The following is a 12747-nucleotide window of genomic DNA, read 5'->3' on the forward strand; positions in this document are numbered from 1 at the left end:
TATCAGCAGATTCTTAAGATTACATTCTAGTGAACCTGTGTCTCTCTGCAGTATTAAAATTACTCTTGTTTAGTCAGTGGGTCAGGAGTGAGCAGGAGGTCTAGCAAGGTGTTTACAGAGGGGACCTTGATTTGGACTTCATATTCAGAGGAGGGTTGGCCTTCCTGATAGAAGGAGTTGATTACTGAATGTGTGGACATTTAGAGATGTGTAGTTTCTTCCACATCTAAAATGCTTTCCTCTTATCTGCCAACAGGTACTACTGTAACTGCTCTAAAGTTGTTTAAGAATCTACCTGTGAGAAAGCAATTTTACTCAACCGCGAAAAAGTGTAAAGATGAACTGAAAAATGTCCAGGATCTCCTCATAAGCTACAGTGTCCTTAAACCTGACATAAGGATTGTTTTTGCACATAATAAGGTGAGCATTAGTATATTGTGTAAGAAATTTTTAGAGCAAATTTTAGAGCAAAATTTTTAGATGGTATGTCCTGTATAAATCGGTTAGATGCTTGCCATGCAGTGGGCATTTGCCATATCCCACAACCCTTCTTCATTTGTGGAAAATCTAATCACTGATGTGAAGACCATGGAGGCAACTAGGTGATGAGGAAAAACCCTCATGGATTGGTGTTTTCGGAGAAGCCCAGAGAGCTGCTTCCATTTCCCATCACCCAGGGACAGGGAGAAGGAGCCAGGAGTTGGCTCATCAGAAACAGACTTACCAAGTATCTTATCCTGGCTTTCCCAACTTTCTTTGGTATGAGAAATAATTTTCTTTTGTTTACTTGTGCTGTTTGTGGTATTTTTTTCTTACACCAGCTCAAAGATGAATTTTTTTTTTCACCCTCAGTAAAAATTGGTCCATGTCCTTTCAGTTTTGTCTCTAGTATAACAAGAGCACTGAAGACCTATGGGAAGTCTACTAGACTTCCAAACCTCACACTTTGTAGTATCTGCCATCAGTGATTCCCGTAGACTTTCAACCAGGAACAGCTCTGGGGTGCTTCCCTTAGGCAGGTGACATTTGAAGACCAGCACTTCTTAACCCTTTGAGACCTCACCATGTAGCAACATGTCTCATCTTCCAAAGTTGCTTAAGATTTTCTAAAGGCCATCCTAGCTCATTTCCTTGTGTTTTGCAGGGAAGGACTGATTAGGTAAAGGGATTTGTCTTGTGTAATGAGTCTTGGAGGAAAGAAAGGTTTATATCATTTTTTCCTTAATCCCACGCAGCACATTGAAAGTCAATGGAAGGAGAGCAGACCACACAGTAGTAGATGGGAAATGAGGACTTAACATTTAGTGAGGATCTGCATAAATACATCTATCTGTGTAGACCTGGTGCTTCAGTCTGTGTTGTCCTCACTGTATGTGCAAATGAGCTGGCAATGCACCAGTTTGCAGTTGACCTCTAAACTGACCTCGTAGGACTTTAGTGTGTTGCTCAGAGTTGCACGACTGGTAAAGGGTTGGGATGGGATTGGGAACCAACCGGGCATACCTTGGAGTGTCAGTTCTTCTCACTTACTGTGTTCTCTTCCCATTTTACACTCATGAATTCCTCTTTATGCTTTAGAATACTTACAGTAACTGAAGTAAATAGTATTACCTGTACTTATATGAGGAACTTAAAGCTCAGAGTGATAAAGGAATTCTTTCATAAATTTTAGTGAGTGACTGTGTTCAGCCACAACCTTTTAAATTATTTCTTTTATTATAATATTTAAATATTATAGTATAATTTTATTGTTTCCCCTTTCCTTTCCTCCCATCAAATCCTCCCTTACACCCCTCATTTCTGTCTTTGTGGTGCATGGCTTCTTTTTTCATTAATTGTTACATACATACATGTATATACACATATATATTCCTAAATACATTTGGTCCAGTCTTACTTCAGTTTTTACTAACTTGTCAGAAGAATCTTTATCTTTGTGCCATGCAAAATGTCTATGATGAAAATCTTTAGTCATCTTAAAAAAGGAAAAATGAAGCCGAGTCAGCCACCTGTTCCTGCTGGCAGAGAGCTCTACCAGATGATATCTTGAGACCCTTCCAGCTCCACTGTGCTGAGGCTCCTCTGGTCGTTGATGGACGGAGGCTCATCTGCTAAAATAACCCTGTGACCTCTGATCCAGAGGACATTTAGTAATTAGAAGTTAAATGTCTCCAAGTTAAGAAAAGACCAAGGTCAAGAGAAACATAATCAGGAAGGGAAGGCAGGTTAAAAAAATTAAGATAAAGAGGAAAAAGAATTACACATTCATAAACAACTAAGTGATATAAAACTAAAGAGAATAATTTAAAGAGAAAGTAAAGGAAAGGTAAAAACAGGATGGAGAAAGTGAGCATAACAGAAGTTGATCATAAGAAGAGTTGTTACTTAGAATCAGGTGTATGTAGTCTAAGTTTTCAGGTTTATGTAATTTTCTTAGCCAGTGATGGATTATCAGAATAGACATTTTCTTCTGAGAATGGAAAGCAGAATTTTCTAATATGCTACATTTTATTGTTTGGTGGGGTTGGGGGGGACACAACATCAGAAACCACTTGAAGCAAAGTCAAGTCCCTCTGTGGCCTTCAGTCCTTTCAGGTGCAGTCCAGATCCTAGCATGTCTGTTGAGAATGTTATACCATGAACATAGTAGGTAATTAACCCAAGTCTAATAGTAAAATTGCTAGGTGTTATAACCACAATCACGGACTGAGTGGGATAAGCTTTCTACTTCCAAATCTATTTCCATCAGTATGCACAACTGTTCTTCTTTTTTAAAAATAGTACTATTATGCTTCAAAAAATATTAAAATACACTGTTAGCCTTCCACATGGTATTGACATGTCACCTACATGTGCACACTGAGCCCTGCTCTGCTCTCAACTGTTCTTTTAAACATGCTTACTTTCATCACTCTGTGCTCTGAAAGATTTTTGTCTTTGCCTAAAATTTAAGTATAATGATATTAATGTGTTTACTTTTTTGCATTAGAAGCAAATAATCTTATTGCACATAATATGAGAAGTACACTTGCTATTTTGATAACTTGGATTAGCTGGTGTTCCCTCTTTTTATGAAGGTTTAACCTGCCAAGACATTCTCTGAATACTGATAATGTTGATGTTCTTGCCAGTATGGTTATGTTAGAAAGAAGTATTTTTCTTCTTTCATCACCACGTTCCTTGAAAGCATATTGAATAATGAGACAGCCAAAGTATAATCAGCGAGTTTATTTAAAGTAGATATTATTTGGAGAATTGCTAGATTCAATTCTCATATGAGCACTAATGTTTTTAAGGGTTAGTGTCAATAACTAAATACCTATGAAGTTCTGCTCCATTTTTCACTTATAAATTAGTTACTTCTCAGAATTAAAAAGGCTTTTCCAGTCTGATGATATTGGAATTCCTGATTATTACATATGAATAAAAAATCTTTAGGTCACTAGTTTAGAATGTTATATTCATGATTTCTAATGAGGGCTACTTCCACTTCGTAGTTGCTCAATCGTGAATGCTTTCTTTATTCTCTCCCCTTTATTGCTGTTATTTTTTTCTTCTCACAAATACAATACATTCCAACCATAGCCTCTCCTCTTCCCACCCCATCCTCACCTCCCTTCTCCCCCAGATATGTTTCCCTTTAGAAGAGAGCAGTCCTCCTATTATCAATTATTGTATGGTGAGGGGACTTTCTTTTCTGGTCCAGTCTTTTATAGACAAGGTTTTCTTTAGGTTAGGAAAATTTTCTTCTATGATTTTGTTAAAATTATTTTCTAGGCCTTTGAGCTGGGATTCTTTTCCTCTATCCCTATTATTCTTAGGTTTGATCTTTTTAAAAAAATGATTTATTTTTTTTTTGATTTCACGTGCATTCATGTATGTTTGTGTAAAGATGGCAGCTCACCTGAAACTGGAGTTACAGACAGTTGTGAGCTACCATGTGGTTGACTAGGAATTGAACCCTGGTCCTCTAGAAGAGCAGCCAGTGCTCTTAACCACTGAGCCATCTATCTCTCCAGCTCCAGGTTTGATCTTTTTATAGTGTCCCAGATTTTCTGTTATGTTTTGTGTCAGGAATTTTTTAGATTTAACATTTTCTTTGGGCAATGTATCTTCAGTGCCTGAGATTCTTTCTTCCATCTCTTACATTCTGTTGGTGATGGTTGTATCTGTAGTTCCTGCTCACTTACCTAGATTTTCTGTTTCCAGAATTCCCTCAGTTTGTTTTCTTAATTGCTTCTATTTCCATTTTTAGGTCTTAGACAGTTTTATTCATTTCCTTCAACTGTTTCTTTGTTTTTGTTTTTGCTTTTTTTCTTGGCTTTCTTAGGGATTTACTAATTTCTCCAATTTCTTGATTATCTTTTTCTTAATTTTTTTAAAGGATTTACTTAGTCTCTTTTTTCTCTCCCTCCCTCTTCCCCCTCTTTTCTTGGAGACAGGGTTTCTCTGTATATCCCTGGCTGTCCTGGAACTTGCTGTGTACACTAGTCTGTCCTTTAACTCACAGATCTGCCTGCCTTTGGCTCCCGAGTGCTGGGATTTAAGGTGCGCTTCTTCATTGCCTGGTTATTCACTTCCTTAAAGCCAACTTGATGAAGATGATAGAGGCCCTTATTCATCTTCATATAGTTGGTTTTAAAGTCCTTTTCTTGTGCTTCCAGCTGTGTTGGTGTATTCAGGGCTTGCTGTGGTATGATACTTGGGCTCTGGTGGTGACATATTGATTGCCCTCTCAGCTGCTGATTGTGTTATTACTCTTTGTGTAGGCATCTAGGTTTGTGGTGATTATAGGTCTAGGTGCCGATTTCTGGGTTTGTCTTTGTTGGATGAGTGTTTTGTTCCTTGGTTTCTGTTTCTTCTCTGATCTTCTGGCCACTCTGGCCCATGGTTGAGCAGAGGGCCTCCACCTGAATTGGGGGCTGCACTTCTGTTGGCTGGCATGGCATCTCTCGTTAAGCAGGGTGTCTCCACCCAAGTTGGGGGCAGGAGTTTTGGTGGCCTGTGAGGCCCTGAATAAACAGGGAGTCTCCACCAGAGTTGCAGGTCAGTACAGGGTGACAAGCGAAGTGGGGTAGGGGAATTGGGGATAGTGTTTTGTGGGGCACCAAGAGGGTGGGGGAGGTCTGTGGTCTGGCAGACTACCTGGAGTTCTGGTGGCCTCTATGGCCTCTAGTCCAGCAGGGTATGTCTGTATGAGCTGGGGCTAGCATATAGCAATGAGGAAGGTGACTAGGGATAAGGCGGGCAGCTTACCTGGTCTTCTGGCAGGAGTGGCCTGTGACTGAGGGGAGGTCACTGAGGAAACCAAGAGAGTTGGGAAGGTCCACAGATGGCAGCCTACCTTGTGAGTGCTTTCTTTAAATATGTTTGTATCTCACATTTCATTTTTAATTGAATTTTTTAGATTTTTTAAAGATTAATTTATTTATTGTACATAGTATTCTGTCTGCAGGTATGCCTGCTGGCCAGAAGAGGGCACCAGATCTCATTACAGATGGTTGTGAGCCACCATGTGGTAACTGGGAACCGAACTCAGGACCTCTGGAAGAGCAACCAGTGCTCTTAACCGCTGAGCCATGTCTCCAGACCCTTGATTTTCTTTCTTTTTTTTTTTTTTTAAGGTTTTACATTTCTGGTGATAGAACCCTGAGATTCATTTCTTTCTTTCTTTCCTTCTGTCTCTCTCTCTCTCTCTCTCTCTCTCTCTCTCTCTCTCTCTCTCTCTTCTCTGTTCTTCTCTCTTTCCTTGCTCTGTGCCTTTCCTGCCTCTCTTTCCCTCTCTCCCCCACACACTAAAATAAAAAGATTATGGCATACACATTGTTTTTGATGATCCTTTTCTTCCACCTCCCTCCTTACTCCTTCATCCTCTCCTGCTTGTCGCCCCCCCACCCCCCGGCAGCCCCTTTTCTGCTTTCAGGTCACGTGCATTTCATTTCCCTCCTCTTCCCTCCTCCCAGCCCTCTCTGAAGACCAGACTTCCCCTTGTTATAGTTTCATGACCTATATGCCCCTCACACATATATAATCACATAGGAAAATTAAAATCTAGGATCTAGGGCAGGAGATACGGCTTAGTGGTTAAGAGCACTGGCTGATCTTTGAGAGGATCCAGGTTCAACTCCCAACACACACATGGTGGCTTATGATTTTCTGTAACTCTGATTCCAGGGCATCTGACACATCTGCAGGCACTGCACACGCATGAAGTAAATGGACGTACTCACAAGCAAAACTCCCGTAGACATTTTTAAAAATGAAAAGAATTTAAATCTAGGATATAGTTTAGTCTTTATGAGTCTGGGATATTTCACTTTGAATAATAATTTGCAATCATTTTCCTGTTTAGTTTTTTCCTTATAGCTGTATATATGGAGCACGGTTTCCTTACCCACTTGTAAGTGGATAGAGACTTAGGCTGGTTTCATGTCTTATCTGTTGTGAGTAGTAACGCAGTAAGGAAGATGTGCAGGTATAGCTGTAGCAGGATGTCAAGTTGGATCCAGTGGTAGATCCATTTTTAATGTCTAGAAGCTTCCATTTCCATAGTGGCTACTTTAGTTTTCACTCCCACTAACAGACATAGGGTTGGTTCCTCTTGCTCCACCCACAGACTTGACAGCTTTTCTTGATGTTATCTGTTCTGACTGGGGTAAGCTAAAATCTCACGGTAGTTTTCATTTTCAATTCCTTGACAACTAAAGATGTTCGACTCATTTAAAAATGATTATTGGCCATTTGTGTTTCTTTTCAGAACTGTCTGTTCAGGTCATTGATTGGAATATTACATGAGATTTTGTTTGTTATTGTGGTTTCATTTTTGCTGTTTTAATTTTTGCAGTTCTTTACTCTAGTCCCTCTGATATAGGTGGCCAATATTTTATCCCATTCTGTCTCTTCACTCCACTGATAGTTTTCTTTGCCCTGTAGAACTTGTTTTTTTTTTTTTAAGTTTTCAAACTAAAATATAATTACATTATTTTACCCCCTTCCCCTTTCTCTCTCCAACCCTCCCCTGCTCATGGCTACACTTGTTCTCTATCTCTCTATCATACTCAGGGCCTCAGTTTCTTTACTTGTTATAACACACACACACACACACACACACACACACACACACACACACAGGTGTGTGTGTGTGTGTGTGTGTGTGTGTGTGTGTGTGTGTGTGTGTGGATATATACAACCTGTTCAGTCTGTGTAATGCTACTTATATGTATATGATCTCAGGGCCGACCACTGGGTATTGGATAACCAATCAGTGTCTCTTCCCCGGGGAAGACTTTCTCCCACTCTCGGCATTCCTCAGTTGCCTATAGATCTTATCTAGTGCTGAGGCCTCATGAGCTTTCCCATTTCACACCAGTGTGTTTATTGATGAGTCCTTGTTCAGGTCTTATTTAGGCAGCCATATAGATGAGAATTCACGGGTAGCTGATGAAACCTTACAGCAGACTTCCTGTTCCTCTGCATCTTACAGTCTTTCCTCTCCTGTTACACCCCGAGTCTTAGGTACATGTATTATAGGTGTATCAGTTGGTGTTGGGCACCATAGAGTCACTTGTTCTCTGTATTTTGACCCATTGTGGTTTTCTGTAATGGACTTAAGTCTTTTGCTAGGAGAGATTTCTTTGAGGGGTGAGACCTATTGTAATGTGTGGGTATAGTTAGCTAAGTTTCCAATACCAGGCATGATTTTCCTCTAGTCAAGTAGCCTTAAGTCCAATTAGAGAGTTGTTGGTTCCTGCAAAGGTATGGATATCATTATTGCACTCTTAGTGCTTTTCCTTGCTGGTTGTTGTTTTCGTTTATAAATACCAAAGATAGATTGGACTATTGGTTACGTGCGTGCGTGCGTGCGTGCGTGCGTGCGTGCGTGCGTGCGTGTGTGTATGTGTGTGTGTGTGTACACATACATATGAGAGAGATTTATGTATTGTATGTAATTTTAGGTAGCTAGATAAGAATATGTTTCATTATGACTTTTTCAGACATCCTTACTATTATTTTGTCCGTCTTCCCTGCTTCTTATGTATTTATGCTTCTCTGTACTCTCTAATTAAGCCCTCTGCCATGTTTCCCTTTTCTCCCATAAAATCACTTATACCCTGTTGTTCTTCTCTCTGTTGCCCACTCACCCAGCACCCCTGCCATGGTCTCACTTTACTTTCCTAGCTTCTGCAGTTACTCTAGGCTGTATATTTATACCTTTAAGATTTTGAGCTCGGGACTACAAATGAGAGACAACATAAGGTGTTTGTCTTTCTGGTTCTGGGTAACCTCAATCAGTATAATAGTTTATACTTGTATCCATTTATCTGTAAATTTCATTTTCCTTTATAGATTAATGCATTCCATAGTGTATATATAACACATTTTCATTATACATTTATCGCTTGAAAGACATTTAGCTTGTTTCTATTTCCTATTTTTGTGATTAGAGCAGCAGTGAACATGGCAGTATGTGCAAGTATTCCACAGGGAGTAGGATGTTAACTCCTTTGGTAATATGCTAGGAAGTAGTGTAGTTGGATCATGTGGTAGATTGACATTTATCTTTCTGAGGGTTTCCACACTGATTTTCAGAGTGGCTAGACCAGCTTTCAGTCTCACCAACAGTGAATGTGAGGGTTCCCTTTTCTCTATCAGTATATGTTGTCAGTTGTTCTGTTGATCTTGGCCATTCTGACTTGGATAAGGTGAAATCCCAATGTTGTTGTGATTTTCATTTCCTTAATTGTTAGGGACAGTGTACACTTTTGGGATATTTGTTAGCCATTTTTATTTCTTTTGAGAACTCCTTTCTGATCCTATTTTTTGAATGGGAGAGTTATTTGCTTGCTTCTACTATCAGTCTGTCTGTCTGTCTGTCTGTCTGTCTGTCTATCTATCTATCTATCTATCTATCTATCTATCTATCTGTTCTTCCTGGATATTAATCCTCTGTCCAACTGGCAAAGCTACTCCTCCATTCTGTGGGCTTTCTCTTCACTCAATTGATTGTTTCTGTAACTGTGCAGAAGCTTTTTAATTTTTTGAGGTCCCACTTGTCAACTTCTGGGTAAAAGGGGTTCTTTAGATAGGCCATCCCTACACCCATATCATGTAGAGTATTGCTTATATTTTCTTCTGGAAGATTCAGTGTTTCAGATTTCCCATTTGTCTTTGATCCATATGGAGTTTATGTTCAAAGTGATAAATACAGGTTTAATTTCATTCTCAAAGAAGCTTTTTAATTTCATGTGATCCCAGAAAAAAAAATACCTTTGAATTTGAATTGTTACCATACCAATAGAAAGTTTTGTTAACTAGGCAGCTTGAAGAGAAAATCGGATAAAGCTATAAGCTACCTATATTTAATAGTCTCAAACGTTACCACTTGATTAAAACAAAAACAGTAAAGAGCCACACTGTTGGGATGTTTGCTTGCCAGCTTCACTGCAAGCTTCATTTCCAGTGAGTTATGGAGAGGAGTGGTTGCAGAGAAGGAAAAACTGTCCAGTAAGAATAAAAAGGACAGGTGAAATTAGATATGATAATAATGCAAAAGCAGCTTGTTTTAAAGTATCACTTTATGTGGACCTAGAGACTGGATTTCTGTAGTGATTGCCTCAGGGTCTCAAAATGACAGGAAGGCTAGACTGAAGGAGTTCCTGTGATAAGCACAGGTAACATTGAGATAGAGCAGAAAAGGACTTCAAGGTTGTCCTGCTTGGTAGTGGCAACATATACTTAACTAACTTTAAGGCTTAGCAGTCAACTTTATGAGACCAGTTATTGAAAATTTTGCTTCTGCTGTTTGCATAGTCTCTTAGTCCTGAAGCATTGTGTACTTCTTGATGAGCTACTATGGAGTGCTGTCACTAGAGCATCGAGGCCAACTGCCTCTCTGCCTTCTTGGTCATGGAAACAAAAATTGCTACCAATTTTAATATAGCATTTGTGCCAAAGACCTCTAGATTATAAAACTCAGCTCAAAATCTAAAAGCATTTTGGCTTCTCCCCACCCCCCCTGCCCCGCCTTCTGTGTGTCTTTTAAGTTACCTTGTTTCATTTGCTTCTTATTGAATAATTTAGCAATGTGTTAAATTGACATGAAGCTTTGAGCTAATAAATATAAGAAAACTTGCTTATTTTTAGTTAGTACAGTGAGTAAATATAAGAAACAAATTTATGGCTGGGAGTAGCTCAGGTGGTAGAGTACCTACCTTGAGATGGATTCCTAGCCCTGATGCCACAAAAGACTGCATACGGTGTAATATGCTTATAGGCACGAATATCAAAGTTCATGGCCGTCCTTGCCTACATAGTGTGTTGGAAGCCAATCTGAGCTCTGTGAGAGCAGGAGACACTGTCTCAAAAAAACAAAACAAAACAAAAAAAACAAAAGTCACATTGCTTTAAACTTTAATTAAACTTTATGATTAAACATTTCTCATATCTGTTTATGTGATTATATTAGTCTTTGTTTATAAGTTCTGAGTAATTATATGAATTTTTAAAAGTCTGAATTTCCCATCCCCATTTTCTATGTAAAGAGATGTCTTTTATAAGTTGAGACAAATTTCTGATTATTCTTTTTGTTCTTTATCTGGTAGGGAAAAGAAGCTCAAATGTTCAATAACTTTAATATTAAGGAAAATAAATTATGTGAGCCATGGGCCTATCAGAAACTTCCCACATTCTCCTTTTCATCTTAGACACACCCATACTCCCCCCCCCCAACATCTGTACTCTAAATAGAACAGCTAAGGATGGAGTGAAATCTCTGTAGCTAAGAGCATTTGTGGGTGCTAGGACCTGGGTTTGGTTCCTAGCACCCACATTGGGCAGCTCACAAAAGCGTTTCACGCTATCTCCAGAGAATCATCCATGCCTCTGGCCTCAGCGAGTGCCTACACTACATGCACTTTTCACCCTACACACACACACACACACACACACACACACACACACACACACACATACACACAGAGAGAGAGGAGAGAGAGAGAGAGAGAGAGAGAGAGAGAGAGAGAGAATAAAAACCAATTCCTTAAACAGCAATTTCGTTTCATACAGGTAGCATCCACTTTTCTAAAGAGAGTGCCTGTGGTCAGGGTATCAGAAGTGCAGTTTTTTAGTTAACTGTGCATTTTTTTTTTATACAACATGTCTTTACAATTGAAGCTTACTCTTTAAATGCTCTTTAAACTTCATTTTCTTCAAACAGTGCATGTCATTGAAGTGGGATGGGGACAAGATATATTTGACTAACTTAACAGTCTACGGACGATGTGTGTGTAATAATATATTCTTGATGGGTGCTTTTGCACCGTCATCATACTGGCCAGATCAGATCCTTACTTGGCACACCCAGATGATCTAGCTCTGTGTGACCTAGATAGAAAACATATGGAGCCGTGTGTATTTTTAGCATATGTTAAGCTTTCGGCCTAAGGGCAAGATATACAGATAACTTGAAGAAGTCAAAAAGATTATTTATGTAAGAGAGTGGTGTGGATGACCTAGAACTAAGGTTTCTTTAAAAAAAAAACACACATAGTAAATTTTCAGTTTCTTCTGGATTCTTAATTTTTATTGCAGTTAATTGTTTATTTCTTTAATAATATTCTGTATTGAAAACAAATATTGCCTGGGCAAGAGTGGAGGTTTTGCTTGTCTGCAGATGCTTGCATTATTCATTGTTAGGCCAAATGTTACTAAAGGTTTGAGTGTCCCTAAAATGATTCCCTTGATGGGACACGGCAGTCCCCAGAAATTGCCTGTGACTTAGTGTTCCCAGGTTGCCAGCAGTGTCCCCATCATGATTAAGAAAAACAGAAAATCACATTTCTTGTCTTTGTGTTCCCCAGATTTTCTAGAACCCATTTTCTAAAGGCATTTTATATGCTGACTTGAGTAAATCCATCACTGAGACCAGAACCTTGGGATTAATCAGCAGCTAAGATTTATACATGACAACAACACACTAATATATGCCTAGGTCAGCAGTGTGGTACTTACAAGCTTTATGGTTACATTTCAAATACAGGGACCTGACTCAGCACTTGCCTAGCATGTGCCACCCCTTGGGTTTGATCTCCAGCAGAAAAAAGGAAGGGAGGGTGGAGTATGGAGAGGGAGAGGAAACAGAGGGAAGTCAGTTCCCCCATGCCAAGGCCCGTGATCTGATGCAGTTTCTGTGACTAAATCGTTCTTGTGTGTTGTTGCCTTGTTATCAGGAACTTTTGATGTGGGCATTTTGGTCCAACACAGCTGCAGACCGTCCAGAATCTTTTGTCTACTTTCTGTTATTTAGGATAGGATACTGTTTCTTAACTCGACACTGTGGCTAGTATAAAAACCGTGGCCATAACAGCAGCGGCCAGCATTTCCTTGTCATTTTAGAGGCTTAATGCACATAGAGATTATATGCTAGTCAGCCATGGTGGTTTAAATGAAAATGGCCCCACAGGTTCAGGAGTGGCACTATTGGGAGATGTGGTTTTGTTAGAGTAGGTGTGGTCATGTTGGAAGAAATGTGTCAGTGTAGATGAGCTTTAGGGTTTCAGAAGCCCAAGCCAGGCCCAGTGTCACTTTCTCTTCCTGCCACCTGCCAGTCCAGATGTAGAACACTTACTTGGTTCCTTCTCTAGCACTGTGTCTGCCTGCACAATGCTATACTTCCTACCAGAAAGATAATGGACTAAACTTCAGAACCTGTAAGCAAGCCCCAACTAGATATTTTCCTTTATGAGTTGC

General features: G+C 39.5%; 1 protein-coding gene across 3 annotated transcripts in view; it reads left to right on the top strand.

The window, feature by feature from the left end:
* LOC100751321 (PMS1 protein homolog 1) overlaps positions 1–12747 on the top strand; it is an 87171-nt gene that overhangs the window by 40822 nt on the left and 33602 nt on the right. For all 3 annotated transcript variants that reach the window (XM_027396831.2, XM_035440939.1, XM_027396832.2), the window contains exon 5: positions 257–420. In XM_027396831.2, coding sequence (XP_027252632.2) covers positions 257–420 — 164 coding nt within the window. The remainder of the gene's footprint in view (positions 1–256; positions 421–12747) is intronic.

The sequence above is a fragment of the Cricetulus griseus genome, chromosome 2 (assembly GCF_003668045.3).
Source record: "Cricetulus griseus strain 17A/GY chromosome 2, alternate assembly CriGri-PICRH-1.0, whole genome shotgun sequence".
Lineage (NCBI taxonomy): Eukaryota > Metazoa > Chordata > Mammalia > Rodentia > Cricetidae > Cricetulus > Cricetulus griseus.